Source organism: Montipora foliosa, chromosome 3 (genome assembly GCF_036669935.1).
Source record: "Montipora foliosa isolate CH-2021 chromosome 3, ASM3666993v2, whole genome shotgun sequence".
Classification (NCBI taxonomy): Eukaryota; Metazoa; Cnidaria; class Anthozoa; order Scleractinia; family Acroporidae; genus Montipora; species Montipora foliosa.
The window spans coordinates 58505951-58523800 of NC_090871.1; the positions used below are offsets into that span (position 1 = coordinate 58505951).

At 39.2% G+C, this 17850-nt stretch overlaps 2 protein-coding genes across 3 annotated transcripts in view; both read right to left on the reverse strand.

The window, feature by feature from the left end:
- The window catches only part of LOC137997794 (uncharacterized), a 74590-nt gene extending 72657 nt beyond the window's left edge, over window positions 1–1933 (reverse strand). Inside the window, exon 1 of the mRNA XM_068844045.1 lies at window positions 1826–1933. Within this exon, the coding sequence (XP_068700146.1) occupies window positions 1826–1895 (70 nt within the window). The 5' untranslated portion in view covers window positions 1896–1933. The remainder of the gene's footprint in view (window positions 1–1825) is intronic.
- A 3439-nt stretch (window positions 1934–5372) lies between these two features.
- LOC137995038 (uncharacterized) lies at window positions 5373–17506 on the reverse strand. 2 transcript variants are annotated; one of them, XM_068840604.1, is made up of 7 exons: window positions 17386–17506; window positions 16774–16854; window positions 12859–13047; window positions 11102–11275; window positions 9691–10592; window positions 7712–8081; window positions 5373–6379 (listed from the first exon to the last, which is right to left on the reverse strand). In XM_068840604.1, exons 1-7 carry the CDS (start codon window positions 17492–17494, stop codon window positions 6087–6089), a joined length of 2118 nt encoding a protein of 705 aa, XP_068696705.1. In that variant the 5' UTR covers window positions 17495–17506; the 3' UTR covers window positions 5373–6086. The 2 variants fall into 2 exon arrangements, with proteins under 2 accessions (XP_068696705.1, XP_068696706.1); XM_068840605.1 differs by lacking the exon at window positions 16774–16854 and having other exon boundaries at window positions 5960–6379; window positions 17386–17501.
- Between the last annotated feature and the right edge of the window lie 344 nt (window positions 17507–17850).

The window sequence follows — 17850 nt, forward strand, 5'->3', positions numbered from 1 at the left end:
CTCGCGCCCCTTTTTCAACCAATCAGAAGTGAAACCAAAACGCAAATAAACAGGGTTATCCAGATTGGCATGGCTAACAATTTCATGGATAAAATCTGAGGAAATAGGCTCTTTATTGTTGACAGTATATCGTGGCTCGCGCGTGCACATTTTCCCGCGCTTTGTGTCGGCTACGTGTAATTACTTCAAGTTTTGATTGGTTTGCCAGATTGTCTCCGTCCTTTTTGATTGGCCAATGTAAATGAATTACTTTGGTTTTGGTTTTACGACGCTCATTTGAAAATCACTCAAATAGTATTAATTTTATTTGATTCAATCTATGCAGCTTTAAACATTGTCGTTTGAAAATAAAGGTCTATTATTATAATTATTTTTGTTATTATTATTGAGTGAGAGCCGCGTATCTTAGCGTGCAATTTGTTAATGGATATCATGAGACCGTCTCAGAAGGACTTCCTCCTTCCCGCCAACGTAAAAATGGTCATCTTTTGATAAAACAACTTCAGCCGGGACGATTGCGAGGTCTACATTCGGAAAAGAGAAGACGAAGCGATAGAGACGTATTGTAGTCAAATTTGGAATCACCGATTAAGTACATAGCATACACCGTTGGAAAGGCAAGCTTTTGCCATTTTTATAGATACCGTTTTTCACCCCAGACAGTGGGTATACTTCCTTGCTCATCGAAGGGACACAATTTTGTCTGTTTCATTGATGCAGCATCAATTAATCAATCTGTTTATTTCGTTAGATTTTTTTCACTTTCTCCCGTTTAAAACTTCAAGTTGCTTGTTTCTCACTTCAAATACACAACCTTTTCTACTTGATTACAGTAACAATTCACTGAAGTGATAATTTAACCTGTTGTTTTTTCGATAACATAGGCAAAATCTTAGGCACAAATAAAGAAACTCACAAACATCATTTGAAAAGAAAGACTGGCAATCTTTTTTTTCATTTTCTGTCAAAAATTGGTTGTGATTCAGAGCAAACTAATTATTATCTGGAACGTTTCCCTTGGTTTCAAAATATGGCGTATTCAAAAGACATCTAAAATAATACATATTCATAACAGTGGCTATTTGGTGTCAAAAGCAGCTAGTGTTAAGCAGGTAGACGCTAATTGATGTTACGCTTAACTGCTCGAGTAACTGATGCAATCAAGCATATATTTATTACGTATATAAACTAGGTCGACGTCTTTACACAACATTATTTTGACAGATACAGATCATAATAGCTGCATGAGCGTACCCTCCAAAAATGTTCACAACGGCTTTATTTCCAAAATCTCTATAAAATAAGATATCTTTCTAATTGAGTTTTGATTCGAAAATTTTAGAAATGTTTTTTTTCTGGTGGCAATATATGCTTCTTGTACCAAACCAGTTCTTTTTTGTCTTTAAAGTATTTTTTCATAAAATATTTAAGAATCGGCGGGAAAGCAAAAAGATGTCAAAAATTTTTTAAATAGCTGACTAGAAAGTGACTAAGTTTTTATATGTAGAGGAAAAGATGGTTTGAGCATGCAGTTTCTCCATGTTATGGGATAATAAATACTCAAATTTGAATTTTCTTGTAAAAATTTGCGTCAAGGTAGTTGAACGCATAAGAGAGCCGACAGCTCAACTCCTTATGCGCTCAATCGTCTCCTTTGTAGCTTAAATAACTCGAACAAATTTTCCCCCGTTTGTAAAATAATATAATCGAGATTTCAATCATTCCTTCAGGATCAAAGCGCTGATTTCATCATGAATAAGCCAAACTATAGCATAACTTTGTAGCAATCAAGGTTTTTATATCACCAAACCACTGTTTATCTTACCGTCAGAGGCTGTAAGGGTTTGTAAAAAGTAAAGTAAGGCGAGAACATTTCTCCAAATTTGAAAATCCATTGCTAGTTGCTTTTGTCCTTACGGGCCGTTGCTTCTCCACGGTCGAGAAAAATGGCGGCGATGTTATCACTTGCGCCTTTTTCCTCGTCGGTGCCCTCTTCTTGTTTCTAAAAAGAAAATGGCCTCATCAGTTCTCGTTGAATCGTTGCAAAGATGCCTTTCCGGTGAGTTAGTATCCCAAGGGTACATAAAATAAACAGGGAAATAATTTTGTTAAAGTTGTAATTTCTGAAGCCGTCCCGTTGGGGTTCTCTCACTACCAGTTTTCTTGAATGGTGCTATATTGATTAATTTAAAGTTTGCCCAACCTGTTGTATTTTAAGAGAGTCAGTTTACCTTTTGGAAGGGTACCAGGAGAGATTTCAATTTTTTGACAACCTAGCCACAAATCGCTACTACGGATACTCCAAGTCCGTCAGCTAGTATAAAGCCATTATACTAGTTAACTCGAGTATTGCTTGCCAATGAGTTGTTTTTAGCTCCGGGGGTGGTTATAGTAAAGGCTTATTTCATGACGATTAAAATGCCATGAAGACATATTGATTCGAAATTGACTTTTAAGACTCTTTAAAATTTCTCATATTTCCTTAATTAACTTAAGTTTTTCAATTTAATGTGAAACTATCTTGTCCTTAGTCTTGACGCTAAGATTAATTGGTCGGTTTGTATGCCACCCAGGAGTAAGAATTTCCTATCATTTAGTTTAAAACAACTAAGAAATATACTTGATTAAAACAGATCTAAATCTTACCTTGGAGAGCAGCCTTTAGCAAAAATTATTGTATTTTCCTGCTATGTTATAACCAAGTGTAAATTCACCCCCATTTTGCTTTGCCGCTCATCGACATTTCTTTTCCCGGCATATAAGCCAGCGATAATTGATTCTTTTGTTAACAAAGATGCGAGCCGAGGTTGACGCATGCGTATTTGGCGCGCCACGTATGTAATCAAAGAAGACACCGATTGTTTGAGTCTGCGTATTGTGTTCTTTCTGTGATGTTACTGGTCAACCAATTAGAAGAATAGAATATTTCTGGTAGTGTCACGGCTTGTGAATGAACCGGAAGTCCGAACATGCAGTCATCATTGGACCGGTTTGTAGATGCGTTTGATATCTTTTCCAAGGGATTTCCCAAAGACGTTGAATCCGGCCAGAATAAAATTCTTGCTTTGATACTCGTTTTAAAAGATTCTCTCAATATGATCCATTCTATCTGTACAAGACTGCAAGTGGACCGTCAAATTTACAGTTATAGCTCGAGCAGTCATATTCACTGATTTGGAATCTGGAAGATTCATATCTTCAGGGATACGGTACATGATTTTTGAGTCACATTTTTGTGCTGCAAAACTTTTAGTGTATTTTCTTACAATTAAGAAATTTACTGCAACGAGTTTAAAATAAAATAAGTTTGAGTTACTTTGGGATTCTTATGTTGGCGCTTGTAAGTTACAAAAAGTCTTCGCAGGAGGCCATACGACTTCGACAGACAACTCCACCGATCGCCAGCTAGAATTTCGATTTGTCTGCAAAGTCATGTTTGCATGCTAATTAATATAAGAGAAAGATCAAAGATGAAAGATCACGAAGAGAGACGTACCATTATAGTACTGTTTGTGTGTATGTCTCTCAGTGTCGACAGGTTTCTATTTACTCAGAACAATCAGTTTCAGTTCAGTTCTTTATTTTTCTAATAGGTATTGTTAACAAACGGGACATGCGCACAGCTGCTAATCTGGGTCGGTCATGTCGTGACTAAAAAGAGTAGGTAGACAAGTTTACAGGAAAATCAAGAAGATAAATGTACAAGAATATAAATTATAAAATTAAGTTTGTGAGCTAATTATTACCACATTAAGAGAAAGCTCCATGAGATATCTTATTTTACAAGAGTTCTAAATAGATCTAAATCTGGAATAATACAATTAAGGCTATCCTTATTATTTCAAGAAAATACAACAAAATCTTAAGAAAACTTTACCTTTTGAATAATGTTTTGTACATCAAGGTAAGAGTCTTCCGAAGTCAGGATATCGAAAAGTACTCTTTTAATTTTTCTTTTAAAGTCATATTTTGAAAGATTTCTTAATGTAAGAGGCATCTCGTTCCAAATTGTTGTTCCAATTCTAGAAAACGAGTTTAGTTGAACAGAGAGTCTAGAGCTTTGTGTGTAAAAGTTGTTCGAAGCAGAGGATCGAGTATCGCAACAATCGCATATTAAAGTGAATTAAGAGTTTATTTTACGAAATTAAGTTAAAGATTTTGTTCTTTTTAAGAATGGTTCTTTCATGGTTTATCATTGCTTCTATAAATCGCGTGTAAAAAGGAAAAATTAACTAACGTTCGCTCTTCCTTTACTAAAGCTTTTGTTCAAATGAGCACGCTTCAGTGTTAAATTTCGCCACGAAAATAAAGGCCGAAAGGTCATCACCCAGACCTTTCAGCGTTGGATGGGGCGCAGCAAATGCGAATGGTCTACAGTTCAGGGGTGGGTCCCTGTAAGGTGTAATAATTCTATTCCGGGGATAAATGTGCCGGCCTAAGCCTAAGACAGTGTTATCTGCCCATAAATGTGCCGTAATAAGGCATTTACACCTTTCAGGAACCGGCCCCAGGACATCAGTAAAACAGATACATAAGAGAGCCGAGCCAAGTTTGATAAGCGTCATTCACAAAGTGTCCCCTTTCTCTCCACTCCAAAATCAACATCACTTGTGTCAAGGAATACAGACAATTAACGTTACAACTAGTCTCCTAAACTATGCTCCTCAATTGAAGATAACCAACTGCATTTACCCGGCCAAACCTTAAATGTTAACCCAAGCACCAGGAGCCCATCAAGCACGTATCTTACATGTCGGAGACCCGTGCATAGAGTTGACTATAAAGGGGTAGGGTGTCGCTTACCAACATCAATTTGACGTAAGCGACTACAACCGATATTTTCAAAATGACTGAAAGTGTTGACAAATTCCATGTTAGATAATAAACCTAAACTTCTATGCCCCCCCCTCCCCCCCCCCCCATGCTTGACAGAAGGGCTTCCAGTTTAAAAATTTGCTGAATGGATCAGTTCTAGTCGTCTGCTTACCGTCCGTTGCAGGAATTCGCCTTTGGATCCCATTAAAAGACAAGTAACAATAACTTCTAGCTCAGGGTAAACGCCAAATTAAAGTTCGTTGATAGTCTCTTATATATTGCTCGAAAAGAGGGGACCACACTGTGATGTGAGCTCTTTCCTCAAACTAATCTTTCAAACTTTCATAAAGTGTTTCTTTATTTTAAATTGTGTTAACAAAATGAAATATAACTCTTTAGTTTATTATAATTGCAGTGCAGTTATCGTCTGATGCTTGTTCGAACTTGTTCGGATCACGACATCTGTTATAGTCACACAGGCATAACAAACCACGCTTGCGATCTGGGTTATGTTTTACTGAAAGCAATAAATGGTCACAAAAAGAGACCAACTTTAAATCACTTCATCTTCATGTCTTTATTAAAGTAATTCTAAGATCAAAAACAAAAAATAATTCTGTCATATATTTAGAAGACTAACTGCCAACACAGAGGTTTAATCCTCGAGTTAGATTTGTAATGAAGGTTGAAATTAACTCGATAATCTTCTTTTTGTTTGTGAAAACTTTCATGCACGGACAGAAATTGAACTCCTACGATTTTCGATAAAGGGTCGGAAAGTCAAGAACAAATTTGAGAATACTCTGGCGATGCGTTTGAATACAACCGAAAACAAATCAGTAACTCTGAAAGACAAAAAAAAAAACAACAACAACAACAACAAACACTAACATTTGTGTTCAATATAATAATTGCAAAAAAACATTCATGGTATTTTGTATCTACGTCACAAATTGTGTCCAGAACCCAACAGGGCGAGGGTAAAAGGTGTGACACATGGTGACGCGTACACAATTTATCGTAAATCCTGGTTATCAGTAACATTTGTCACAGTTCCCTGCATTTGTATGACTTTACGACGACCAAGCAGCAATGAGAAGAAATTGTTCACATGACGCGGCCAGTATAAAATGGTCGAGTACAAGAGGATTTTATGGAAATCGTTGAATACTTCCAGCCAGTTTCCTATTTATTTGTCCCCGTGAAACACTGACCGACAGAAATAAAATATGTTTGTTCCGATCTGGAGACAAATGGCATGACCAAGCCCGTCAAACGTAATAAGACCTTCCTTGCTCTGCAGCATTTTGGAACTCTTGCTCGCTCGAATAATAACCCTCCTGCCCGTTGGTATTCTGGGCTAGCGTTGCCCAATATTGTTGGCTAGCGGTGTCATAGCCCGGAGAGTTATCCGTCGCATATGTGTCTCCTTGCCTTGAATAGCCTTGTTGATCAGTGTAGTAAGGAGCCTGCGTCGGGCTGGAGTTTTCGTACGTCGGGTAATAATAATTATTACCTTGGTAATCGTTATCGTATGTCTGGTTTCCCGTTTGGTTTGCCACCTCTAACCAAAAAAAAAACAAACAAAAATTAACAAACAATGATTTCGATTTCCTCTGCAACAAGAGCGACGAGGTGGCACAAGTCTGCGGAATGGTATGCGGTGACTTGAGGACTGAACAATTCATGCAGAATGTAATGTATGGAGAGCGACTGAGACAAATGATTCAAATCGGACAATTTTAGAGTACATTAAGTGTCGCCCATCAACAATTAATTAGAGCTAACTACTTTTCGAGTACTTTTTCTCTCTGTTCAATGAATTCTTCCACTTCTCGTGTATCTGTTTCGTTCAACCTAGCTGAAAAATCTCTGGGAACGAATTTGCGTTTTATTCGCTCCCTTATGAGATAACGTAAGTCACATATCTCTCCCCATGGGCCTTAATCGAAAAACCTTAAATAACAATAACAATAACCACAACCAGCTTTTCTGAGCCCGCGAGACTGAGCACCCCCAGCAAACCATTGTTTTAACGAAAACCGCTGGTCAGTAACCTGGTTCTGGTCATTGCTGTTTAAGGTCTTCCGCCTTAATCGCTCTGCGGCCATGTTGAATCCCGAGGGATTGAAACTTATTTTGCCCCACCGAAACTCGTTCCCAAACATTTCAACTCGAGGCTCGGGGTACGAAATCTATTGTCTATGGCCAATATGGCCGCTGTGCGAATAAGGCCCATTCCGCAACTTTAGGCTACTTAATACAAGACTGGCAGGATTTCAAATTGCTTCTCATCAAACGCAACACAACACAAACTCAGGCTCATTTCAACCGTACAGTTTTGTGTGTGGTCAATTATTCAATTCCACGATCATAAAAGAATACCATTTTGCTGAAGGATTGTATATATTGTGGCTCTTCACTTGCCCAAAATAAGAAGGGAAAGTTTAAAAGTTGGCGATAATGCAACAGTAGTGTTCAATTTTTTGCTTAAAAGGCGAATAAATGCTCATGGGCTATTGAAATTTAAAGTAGAGCTCCAAAATCGAACAAGTCCTCAACATTGCCCAGCGCACACACTGCACAGCCCTACATCCAATGCTGGGCGCTTCAGTCTCAGATGTACGCATATACGCGTCGATGTCGCTATTTCCAATTGATCTCTACATATTCTTTAAAGCCTTTGGGCTGGGCTTACACAGGCAACCACTACACTGCATTTCAAAACTGAGGTATTCGAAGATGAACCTCTTTGGAAAACAGTGGACAACCAACAAAATAATTCAAACCCACATTTAGCGCCGAGTCCAGCCACGCAGCTGAAAAGCAAGGCTTTTTACACTTCGTGTAAATAAATGAAGATTATTGTCTAAAAGCAAAATCTCAGAAGATTTACCATTGGTTCTGTTTAGCGTCTCGTTGGCTTTGCCCAACCAGGACTCCGTTGTCGTAATATTGTGGTTTGGATTAATCTCTGTCGTAGTAACTTCGTGAACAGCCTGGCCAGGTACTTGACCGGGAACCTGGGTCGCTTCGGGGCTAATAATGGTCTGAGATATCGGAAATGGCTGTTGGTTTGGTTGACCGGGTGCCTGACCTGGGACCTGGGTCTCTCCGGGCTTAACAATTGTTGGCTGTTGGCTTGGCTGCGCACCTTGGGGTGTCTGTGGTGCAGGCTGAGGCGCTAAAGGCGGAGTGGCACCAGCTGGGTAGGTAATCGAGGGGTATGGAGGCTTCGCAACTACTTGCTGTCCTGGTGCTGCAGGCTTAAAACAATTAATATTTTCACTCCAAGTCAGTTTCCCGCGAGCTCGAGTGGATGTTGTTTGGAAATTTTACTTTTTACCTCGAAAGACCTTGTTGTACCTTGAGTCTCTTTGACCCTTGGTGGAAGCCCTTTACAGGGCTTGAAATTAGCGAAGAAATCCAGTCGCAATTTTGCGACAAGATACGAAAATGTAGTCTCAATTTCGCAAAATTTAGTCGCAAAATTGTCGCGCTGCATTGTGTTGTCAGTGGCGTAGCAAAACAAAGTATGAGCCCACAATAGAAACCGCTGAAAATGGCGAATGATATCAAAGGAATGGATGGAGTTGTGCATGTAACATCGCAGCGAAATTACGCTACAATTACGCTATCTTCATATTGAAAGAAAACTCAAGGCGAGAAACAAAACAAATTTTGTCCTTTCTTCATTTAATTTAGTAAAAAGAGCAGCAAAGTGGCAACTGCTAACCCTTTTATTGCGACTTCTCCAGATATTATTGCCGCAAAGGAAAAAAATTCAGTAGCAAGTGCAATTCTGTTGGTCGCAATTTCAAGCTCTGCTTTACCAGTAGACTTCAGTCGTCTCGCCTTTTTTATACACTTAGTAATTCTTACTTTGATTTCCTCGCGAAATCAAACCTTTTTAGCCACTCATAAGCCAGCCTGCGCGCATGCGTAAAAAGAGGCAAGAGGCAAATTAACCAGCGGAGAAGCCGCGCGGAGAATGGAGCGGAACACTGTGAAATATTCTCCGCGTCAACAATACCGCCAGTACGCAGGCTACTCATAAGCCTTACATGTTTAGCTCTTTCCCTTGGGTTTGAGAACGGTTTCCCTTGCGAACTGAGTCCTATTGTTGCCCTTTTCATAAGCGTTGAAATTCCAATCAACTGTTTCGTTTCTTTACCGCCGACAATCACGCTTGCTTCGACATTTAGTGGATCGAAATAAGCCAATCGAAATAAGCCAATCGCAATAACTGATTGTGACCCATTAATTCATTCAGCTACATTTATGTAGGGCAACGAAAAACGAACTGAACGAAACACTCGATTGTAATTTGAATTTCAGAGCCGTCAAGTTCATGAAAAGCGCAGTAGAAACTTATTAGCTTGGTCTATGAATCTATGAAGACCCTGTGGGGGTCTTCATCTTTCTTCCGCTTATGACTGGTTATGACTTTTTCGCCCTAAAACTGGCAGACAAGACTAGCCGGACTTTTTAAAACTTTTTAAACCTTAGTGCTTCTTTGTTTTACTCTTCATAGCTCATTCGCGAGGGGTTGCGGCATAAATCGTAGCGTCATACGGGGCCATAAAATATTAAAAGCTCAATTGAGTTTGTGTGACACCAAAGCTGAAGAGGATCGAAGTGAGATGATGAGGAACCTGCGTGGTCCGACGGTACGAAGAAGTTGCTGTCGCGTCAACCCTCTCCTATCATCGTAGCGGATTTTTACGAAGGTAAACTTTGTTTCCGATAAAAAACTGAAAACTGGGATTTCTTCACAAAGCAAATGTTGTCAAATCCTCGAGTTAAGCCGGATGTTTGGACTTGATTCATTTCGTATTTAAAAAGTCAGAGTTCACGACATGTACTCAGTCTTACCTGTCCAGAAACGACTGGCGGCTGAGAAGGAGCACCTACCGCGACCGACGCCCCTGGGCTTGGATTTATTACCACGTTACTCGCCTGAGAAATCACCACAGCAGGAGCACCTGGGGCTCTTGAAGGCACAGAAGTACCAGTGACAGGAGAAGGAACTGGCATTGGAGATTGTGCAGATACACCAGCAACAGGTGAAGGAGCTTGTGCAGGAGTAACAGTATTGGGAGGTTGCGCAGGAACCCCAGCAAGCGGGGACGCGGCTGGGATCGGAGCCGCTGGAGCAGCCGTTTGCGCAGGAACGCCAGCAACAGGGAAAGGAGCTTGTGCGGGAGCAATGCTATTAGGAGGTTGTGCAGGAACACCGGCAACCGGGGACGCGGCTGGAATCGGAGCCACCGTACTAGAAGTTTGATTTGGAATACCAGCAACAGGGAAAGGAAATTGTGCTGGAACAGCGGCAGTCGTAGATTGTCCGGGAACAACAGCACTTGATGCAGGAGTTGGTACGGGTGATGGTAAAACACCAATGGAACTAGCATTCAAAGGGAGTTTGGGACCAGATGGTTGAATACCAACAGAATTTGCAGACATCGTCTCATTTGATGCCGGAGACGCCAAAACAGGGGTTTTTGGGGCAAGAGGTTGGATGCCAGTGCTTTCATTTGTAGGTGCTATAGCAGGCGCGACCGGTGAACTCGCTGGCAAAGGTGTTGTCGTATTACCGGCGGCCTTTGTAGCACCTGGCTCAGTTGTTGAAGCATTTTTCTGCTCCGCTATCCCCTTCATGGCATTGAGGACGGCCTGATTGGTAATGTTTTCCATAGTTTCAAGGGGATATTCTTCGGTATTTTTTCGTCCATTCTTCTTCTTAAAACGTAAAGCTTTTAATGAATCTCCTTTATCTGCAGAGATAAATTAGACGAAGTAAATACAAATATAACAAGTTATAAGGAATGCGTCTTTGTTTTAAGGTGATGACCTACAATAGGGCGCCTGTTTTGACCTCGGAATTTTACAAACAACTTGAAACAAGATGCTTGTTAAATTAAAGCGCAATATTTTGCTTGGTATGCATTTCAAAAACAAAAAAGACCAAAGGCCGAACGGCCCATTAGATTCGGGAGAACGCGATCCATGCCCTAGGAAGGCTCCCTCCGTGTTCTCTTTGAAAAGGCCTCCCGTGCCACGTTTCGCTCACGTGACAAGCGACCATGTTGGATTTCTAAACCAAGACGACAGTCGTTCCCACAAGTTAGTTTGTCCGAAATGTCGTCTTTCTAACACCTGCTCAGCCGTTTTTGGGCGAGGCTGCTAAATAATCAACTTCAGTTCTTGGAGGATATTTGCCTGAAGCATAATTGTATATTCAATGATTTCAGTCTATTTGCGTCATTCATGAAATGAGTATTACCAATACAATCTCCCCAGATTCTGTCTCGGTCGAAATCACTTGTCAGCGCGCACCACGGATTGTCATGGTCTTGATAAGTGCAGGTAAAGTAATTAACTCCATGATAGTTGAACGGAAAAGTGCAGCATCCCCCATTGCCATTTCCACCTTTCGTCCAAACGCCACAGGAATATCCTGTAGAGAACATATATTAGGTCGGTGTTTAAGCCAGCTGAAAGCGTATTTCGTGGAAAGGCGCGAGAGAGTTTATCAGAGAAATGTACAACTTGTACTGTAACATTCAAAACTATGCCATATTATGCTGCGTTGGCCCTAAACTAATATAGTTTATGTGATCTACAGTGCAATTATACGAAAACGTCGAGGTCGTTCATCCTCCCAACATCATCAGATCTTCCAATAAGTGATGGTTGGTTTGTTGGAGTGAAACAGTGATAAACGTGAAGTCTTCCGAATACGAGTTGCCATTATCGTTACAGGACTTAAGGATTCTAGGAGGAGTAACGAAACAGTTTTGAATTATCAAGGGTTCCAACTCTTTAACTTAAAGTGCCTATAAACCCGAAATTTTTTTTTTGCTTCGAGAAATCTTTGTATCGCTCTGAGCAAAATGACGCAAACGTTTTTGTTTTTGGTTAAAACCGGAATTTTTTACGAATTTTTAAAAGTGCGGTTTTCTCTGCCCGCGACCGGGTAAAAGGGAGACTGGGCCTAATGACGTAATTCCCAGACATTAGCATCAGGCAAATCAACAGAGGAGACGCGTAGTTTTGTAGTTTTCCCTGCGTGCCGGTGAAAACAATCTCTGTTCGGCTGACGTTTGTAACCAGCGTACGTGTTAATCAAGAAATGGCTTCGAACGACTTCATTCTGTCCTCCGGTTCAAATACGGAAGTTTCATAAATGGAAGATTACGAGCTGGAAGTTGAAGGTTCGCCAAACTCGAGCTTTGCCGCCAGCGATGAGGAAGACACGCACGAGGCATATGCTGACGATCCCCTAGCACGTTTCGATTTAACAAAATCGACCCACTTCTTCCTTCGCTTTTGCTTTTCCCTTTCACTTTTACCGTAAAACGGTATGGGATGAAGCAGTATCCCTTTCTCTTTGCTTCGAACATTGCTACAACCGAAAACAACACATTTCTCAGGCATGGCTTCACCTCTGATGGGAGTCACAACTTGCGACACTCACAGTCCGGGTTTTACGTCACGAATTACACTCGACCCATTCCCTTTCGACAAGCGCACCAGCTCGATAATGGGTTTTCGAATCTCGCGTTTCCGCCACTTTGAAAATTCGTAAAAAATTCCGGTTTTAACCAAAAACAAAAATTTTTGCGCTATTTTGCTCAGAGCGATACAAAAATTTCTCGAAGCAAAACAAAAAATTCGGGTTTATAGGCACTTTAATGTTAACTGTAATATTGTTTTTTAAACTTCTGTAGCCAACTTACAACGGTATTTTGTAACTAAATTAATAAGAATCCCTAAGTTTAAAAAAACGAGCAGCAGTGTTATAGAATTTACAAATAGCTAGCACCAGAGCTTGGATATGCACAAAGCAGTCAAACTGTCCATTTAATTACTAAATGTGGCAAGAAATTTGGCCTACCCAAATAGTTGTGAGGCTAATTGAGTGGACAGCTCAAAGACTATTCACAAGGTTAAACAAAAAATTAGAGCGATATAATTTCTTTTTAGTTTGGATAAAAGACTCTATACGTTTAATCACAAGGAAAAGAAATGTGTACAGACCGTCTTGCGTTTCTGGTGAACATTCCGGGCAGCATTTCCACTTCCTCTTTGTAGGCCTTTCACAATTTAAATCCGGACATTCTATTTTGGAACACTTCACGTGACCACTCTTGCATCGGCACTCGGGAATGCAGGGTCCTGGGGACCACGCGTCACCATGACGATGAAGTTTTCCTTCGTAAAGACAATCTATAAGAATATTGATAATTTCCCTTAAGATGCCATGATCTTTGGCTAGTCATATGAATACCTGTCCTTATGATCTTTCATTCTTCACAGATATTTGAATGTAATAGACCTTATTCCAAAATGGCCGTCATTTAAAATATTCTCTTGTTTTTATTCAAATTAGCCCTTGATGCCTCGTTCTTAAGCTGAAAATTCAAAAGAATATTTTGCCGTGAACGAGGCATCAAGGTGTAATTTCAATAAAACAAAAGAATATCTAAATGGCGGCCATTTTGCAATAAGGTGTATATAAATACGTACAATTAACTTTTTTTAAGAGAGTTTCAATCTCCCTTCTTATGGTATAAGCAAACTGTGCGCTCTTTCACTGAAAATCGCGTTGCTCCTTGGCTGTCCGTTTGCTTTGGGCATGAATTATAGTGTTTCTTTCCTTTAAAATAATAAAAACCTGGCTTTTAATAGTTTTAACTAAAGTGTAGCACTTTTAAGATTGTTGAAGCCAACTCCGTTGCCCCGCAGTTTTTCTCGCATACTTGGCAGCTTTGGATACTCAAATCTTATTGAATCACCATCACGAGTCATTGTTAAGTCTAAGTCGTTAATTGACCTTATTATTGTTAGCCCCAATCATCGCACATCTAATATCTTAGCTGGTTCTTTGGATTTGGGGATCTCTGATCACCATCTTACATACGCAGTATTTTATAATAAGATGAATAAACGTAAGCCCAAGATAATCACTGTTAAGAATTATAAGTCAATGGACATTGAAAGTCTACAAAATGACTTAGAGGAGGCCCCATGGCATATTGTAAATTCTGTTGAAGAAATTGAGGACAGTGTTCATTTATGGGAGACTATGTTCAAAGGAATTGTGGATTCTCACATAAAAAGAAGGAAAGTTAAGATTAGAAATAAATCGCTTCCATGGATTGACATTGGGATCAGAAAGGCTATGAATGAACGATGCAAGTATTTGAAATCAGCGCAAGAAAAACCTGATGATAATGCTCTATGGAAACTGTACAAGATTAAAAGAAATAGTGTCAAGAAGATGTTAAGGAAAGCTGAAGCCCAATATTGGATTAAGCTAGCAGATAATGCATCCACTCCTAAAGATTTTTGGAAAATATCAAACCAAATCCTTGGTAAGAGCACAAACACAAGAACTGGTCCATTACAAGACACAGATGGCAACATAATAACTGATGAAGAGCAAAAAGCAGATTTATTGAACAAGTCGTTTTTAGATACTGCTATTAATCTTACAAGGAACTTAGACCCAGTCCCCATTGACACTATTTGTTTTATAAATAGGGTTACTCCGACTATTGAAAATTTCTCTATTTCATGGGATGAGATCAAGAATGATGTTCTCAAATCCCTTCAGCCAAATAAGTCGGTGGGCCCTGATCAAGTTTCACCTAAAGATCTTAGATTAGCTCAGGATTCTGTGATACAAGGGTTGATTGAGGTTTTCAAAAAGAGCAGGGAATGTTGTAGATTCCCCCAGGAGTGGAGGGAATCCTTAGTTACTGCTCTTTTTAAAAAAGGGAGTAAATTGGATCCTAATGATTATAGACCTATATCTTTGCTTAGTGTCCCGGGAAAACTGCTTGAAAGGGTTGTATGTAAGTCCTTTGATGATCATATTTTATCTAATAGTATTTTAACTAATAGGCACTGGGGCTTTAGAAAAGGTTATTCAACTGAAAGTCTTCTGCTACATCTTACTGAAGCTTGGAGAGAGGCTTTGGATGGAGGTCGCAAGGTTGGAGTCTTATTCATTGATTTCCGTAAGGCTTTTGATTGTGTAAATCACACTATCCTTGTTGAAAAACTTAAAGGAATTGGAGTTATGGGTAGTATGTGGAATTGGATCAATGATTACCTCTCCAACCGTGTGCAAAGGACTCAAGTTAATGGTATAAGATCGGATTTAAGACCTGTTAAAGTTGGAGTACCCCAAGGGTCCTTATTAGGTCCCAGACTCTTTGCAACTAATGTAAATGATTTACCAGATCATGTTAACAGAGGGGCGTTATATATGTATGCGGACGATACAACAATTTATGTAATAGGTGACACTGTTGATGAGATCGTTCTTGTTTTACAAGAGGTTCTTGACCAGGTGTATACCTGGTGCCTTATGAATAGACTGATTATTCACGAGGGTAAATCTGAGGCAATGATTTTGAGCATTAATCCCTTCATTGGTCCTTTGAAACCTCTGAAGTTGGGTGAGGATTTTATTCAGTACATATCCTCTACTGCTTGTCTCGGGGTTACCATCGATGATAAACTGTCTTGGTCTCAGCATATTAAATCAATTTGTGTGTCATTCAATAGTAAAGTCAAAATACTGAGACGTATAAGTTTTTTACCCAAATCTATGCTAGAAACTCTGTACTTTAAGACTGTAATCCCAAGTGTCCTCTATGGGGTTGTGGTTTGGGGCTCTGGCTCCAAATTTAAAGAATTAGAATTGATACATATTAGAGCCGCTAGACTAATTCATAAGTTGCCAAAGGGCATGACTGATGAAGATATTTTGGCAAGAGCGGGGTGGATGCCTCTTGAATATTTTTATAAATTTCGTATTTTAATGATTACTCATAAGGCTTTTTATAATTTAAGTTTAGAGGAAATAAATTCATTAGTTGTTAGGACCTGTAAGAGCTATAATCTTAGGAAATCTTTAAATATTTTAGTTAATAGACCAAACACTGAGCTCGGTCGTAATTCCTTTGTACACAGGGCTGCAATCGCCTGGAATTCCCTGTCTGATAGTGTAAGATCTTTTTCTAATCAAACGGGCTTTAAAAATGGACTGAAGCAGTTAAAACATACTGTTATGAATATCACTTTTGAAAAAGACAGCTCAGTAGTTTATAATAAGCATGCCGATTTTTATTATTAATAATATATATTTTATGCTTTATTTATTTTTAGCGATTATTTATCTTATTTATCTAAAGTATAATCACTACCATATGTATGTATTGTTAATTTTATTACAGTAGGTCCACATCAGCTGTAAAGTTGCTTTTTTTTCTCTTGACCTGCTTTACTAATAAAGTTATGTATGTATGTATGTATGTATGTATGTATGTATGTATTCCATCCGTTGCTACGCCGGCGCCTTTGATGGGCTTCGGTGTTCAATAAGCCCGTTTCGTCAGTGTTCCTTACGGATAGACTGCAACAAGCCTCAAGTGTAGCTTGTGTGCAAGAATCTTTTCATTTGCAAATAATCTACGTCGCATTGGTTTCTATATCTACATCTACATGTTCCAGCACTCGGCAAAGTCCCAAATTGACTTATGGCTGTTTCTGCGTAGGTGGCCTCATACACCATAAGCCTCTTTGGAGACATCACTGCCAAGCCGGCCACTTCTGCTGGAGAGAACAGGACAACCACTACACCGAGGAAAAAATTGGCCCGGTCACCTTATTATACAACATAAGGGATGTCTGATGGAAGACATATGAAGTTCATGACTGAACGTCCGATATTATATTAATAAACCATGACAAAGGTTGTTGCATGTACGGAGCAAATTAAGATGAAATGAAGAAGACTGATGGAAAAAGTAAAAGAACGATTCTTTCAATGCTGGGTTATTTTCACACCTCTTCACATTTCCTTACGTTGTTTCATAAACTGCTACTGAAGATGAACGTCACAGGGAATGTTTGTCTTATTTCTTAACTTACTTTAATTACCTTTCTTGTGTGTCGCACTATGTTCAGGTATTCTTATTGTAATAAACGTGGATTTAATTTCCTTCTTTTGGTTTGATGAAACTGCAAATTAAACGAAAAATTTAGACCAACAGGTATTTCCTATGAAAGCGATGTACTATCACAAACAGGTGGCATGAGACAAAAAGTCAAGAAACCGTGGTACTGAATTAGACAAATTCCCTCGCAGAACTAAATTCCTTTCTACACTAACACTCAATCTTAATCTTTCAATGATTTCATAACTACAAGGTAACTACACAAAGCATTTGCTGCTATAACTACCGGCAAAAACAAAACAAACTACAAGGCATTTGTATCCATAACAAGTTTTACCGATAATTATCACTTTTTCCGAGTATTGTTTCTTTTTATTATGTCTCAAATAACGTCATTTAAGATCGATGCACACTAATATGCCAATAAAAGCACTCCCAGATTTTAATCAACAATCTCTTCGTGGAGATGTTTCTAACGATTATTTCAATACACAGTGATCCGGATAATGGAAGGTGAATCCGATGAAATCAGTGCTCTAAAATTGTAAATCGTAACAGTTTATTGTTTGCCATAAGCAAAGTGTTTAGAACTTACCATCGTGGTCTTTGATGTGCTTAAAATGCTTTTTTCCTTCAGTAAATAATACAAACACAAGCAGAACGAGGAAGCGACGCAGTTCCAACTTATGAAACAAATTTCGCATTTTTAGGTACTTTGGTCTCTCAGCCCTGTCGCAACAGTTTTGTAGTCACGTGACTTGGAAGAGACGACTGGGCTTCGTTAATGTCATTCCTTATTTATTACGCATGGCTGCGTAATGTTTTTTCGATTAAAATTAAAACAATATGCCAATCTGCAACTACCATTTTTAAAACTATATTTAAGGCGACTCAAACCAGTTTCAGTTAACACTTGAAGGAAACGTTCTTATTAGAAGGATTGAAAATTCAACACTTTATCACTTAACAGCAATGTTATGGTACCATATCAAACACCAATTATTGCTGAAAAAGATTTGGTCATTTTTGTGACGTAACAAGTTACCGTGGCAACAGGAAA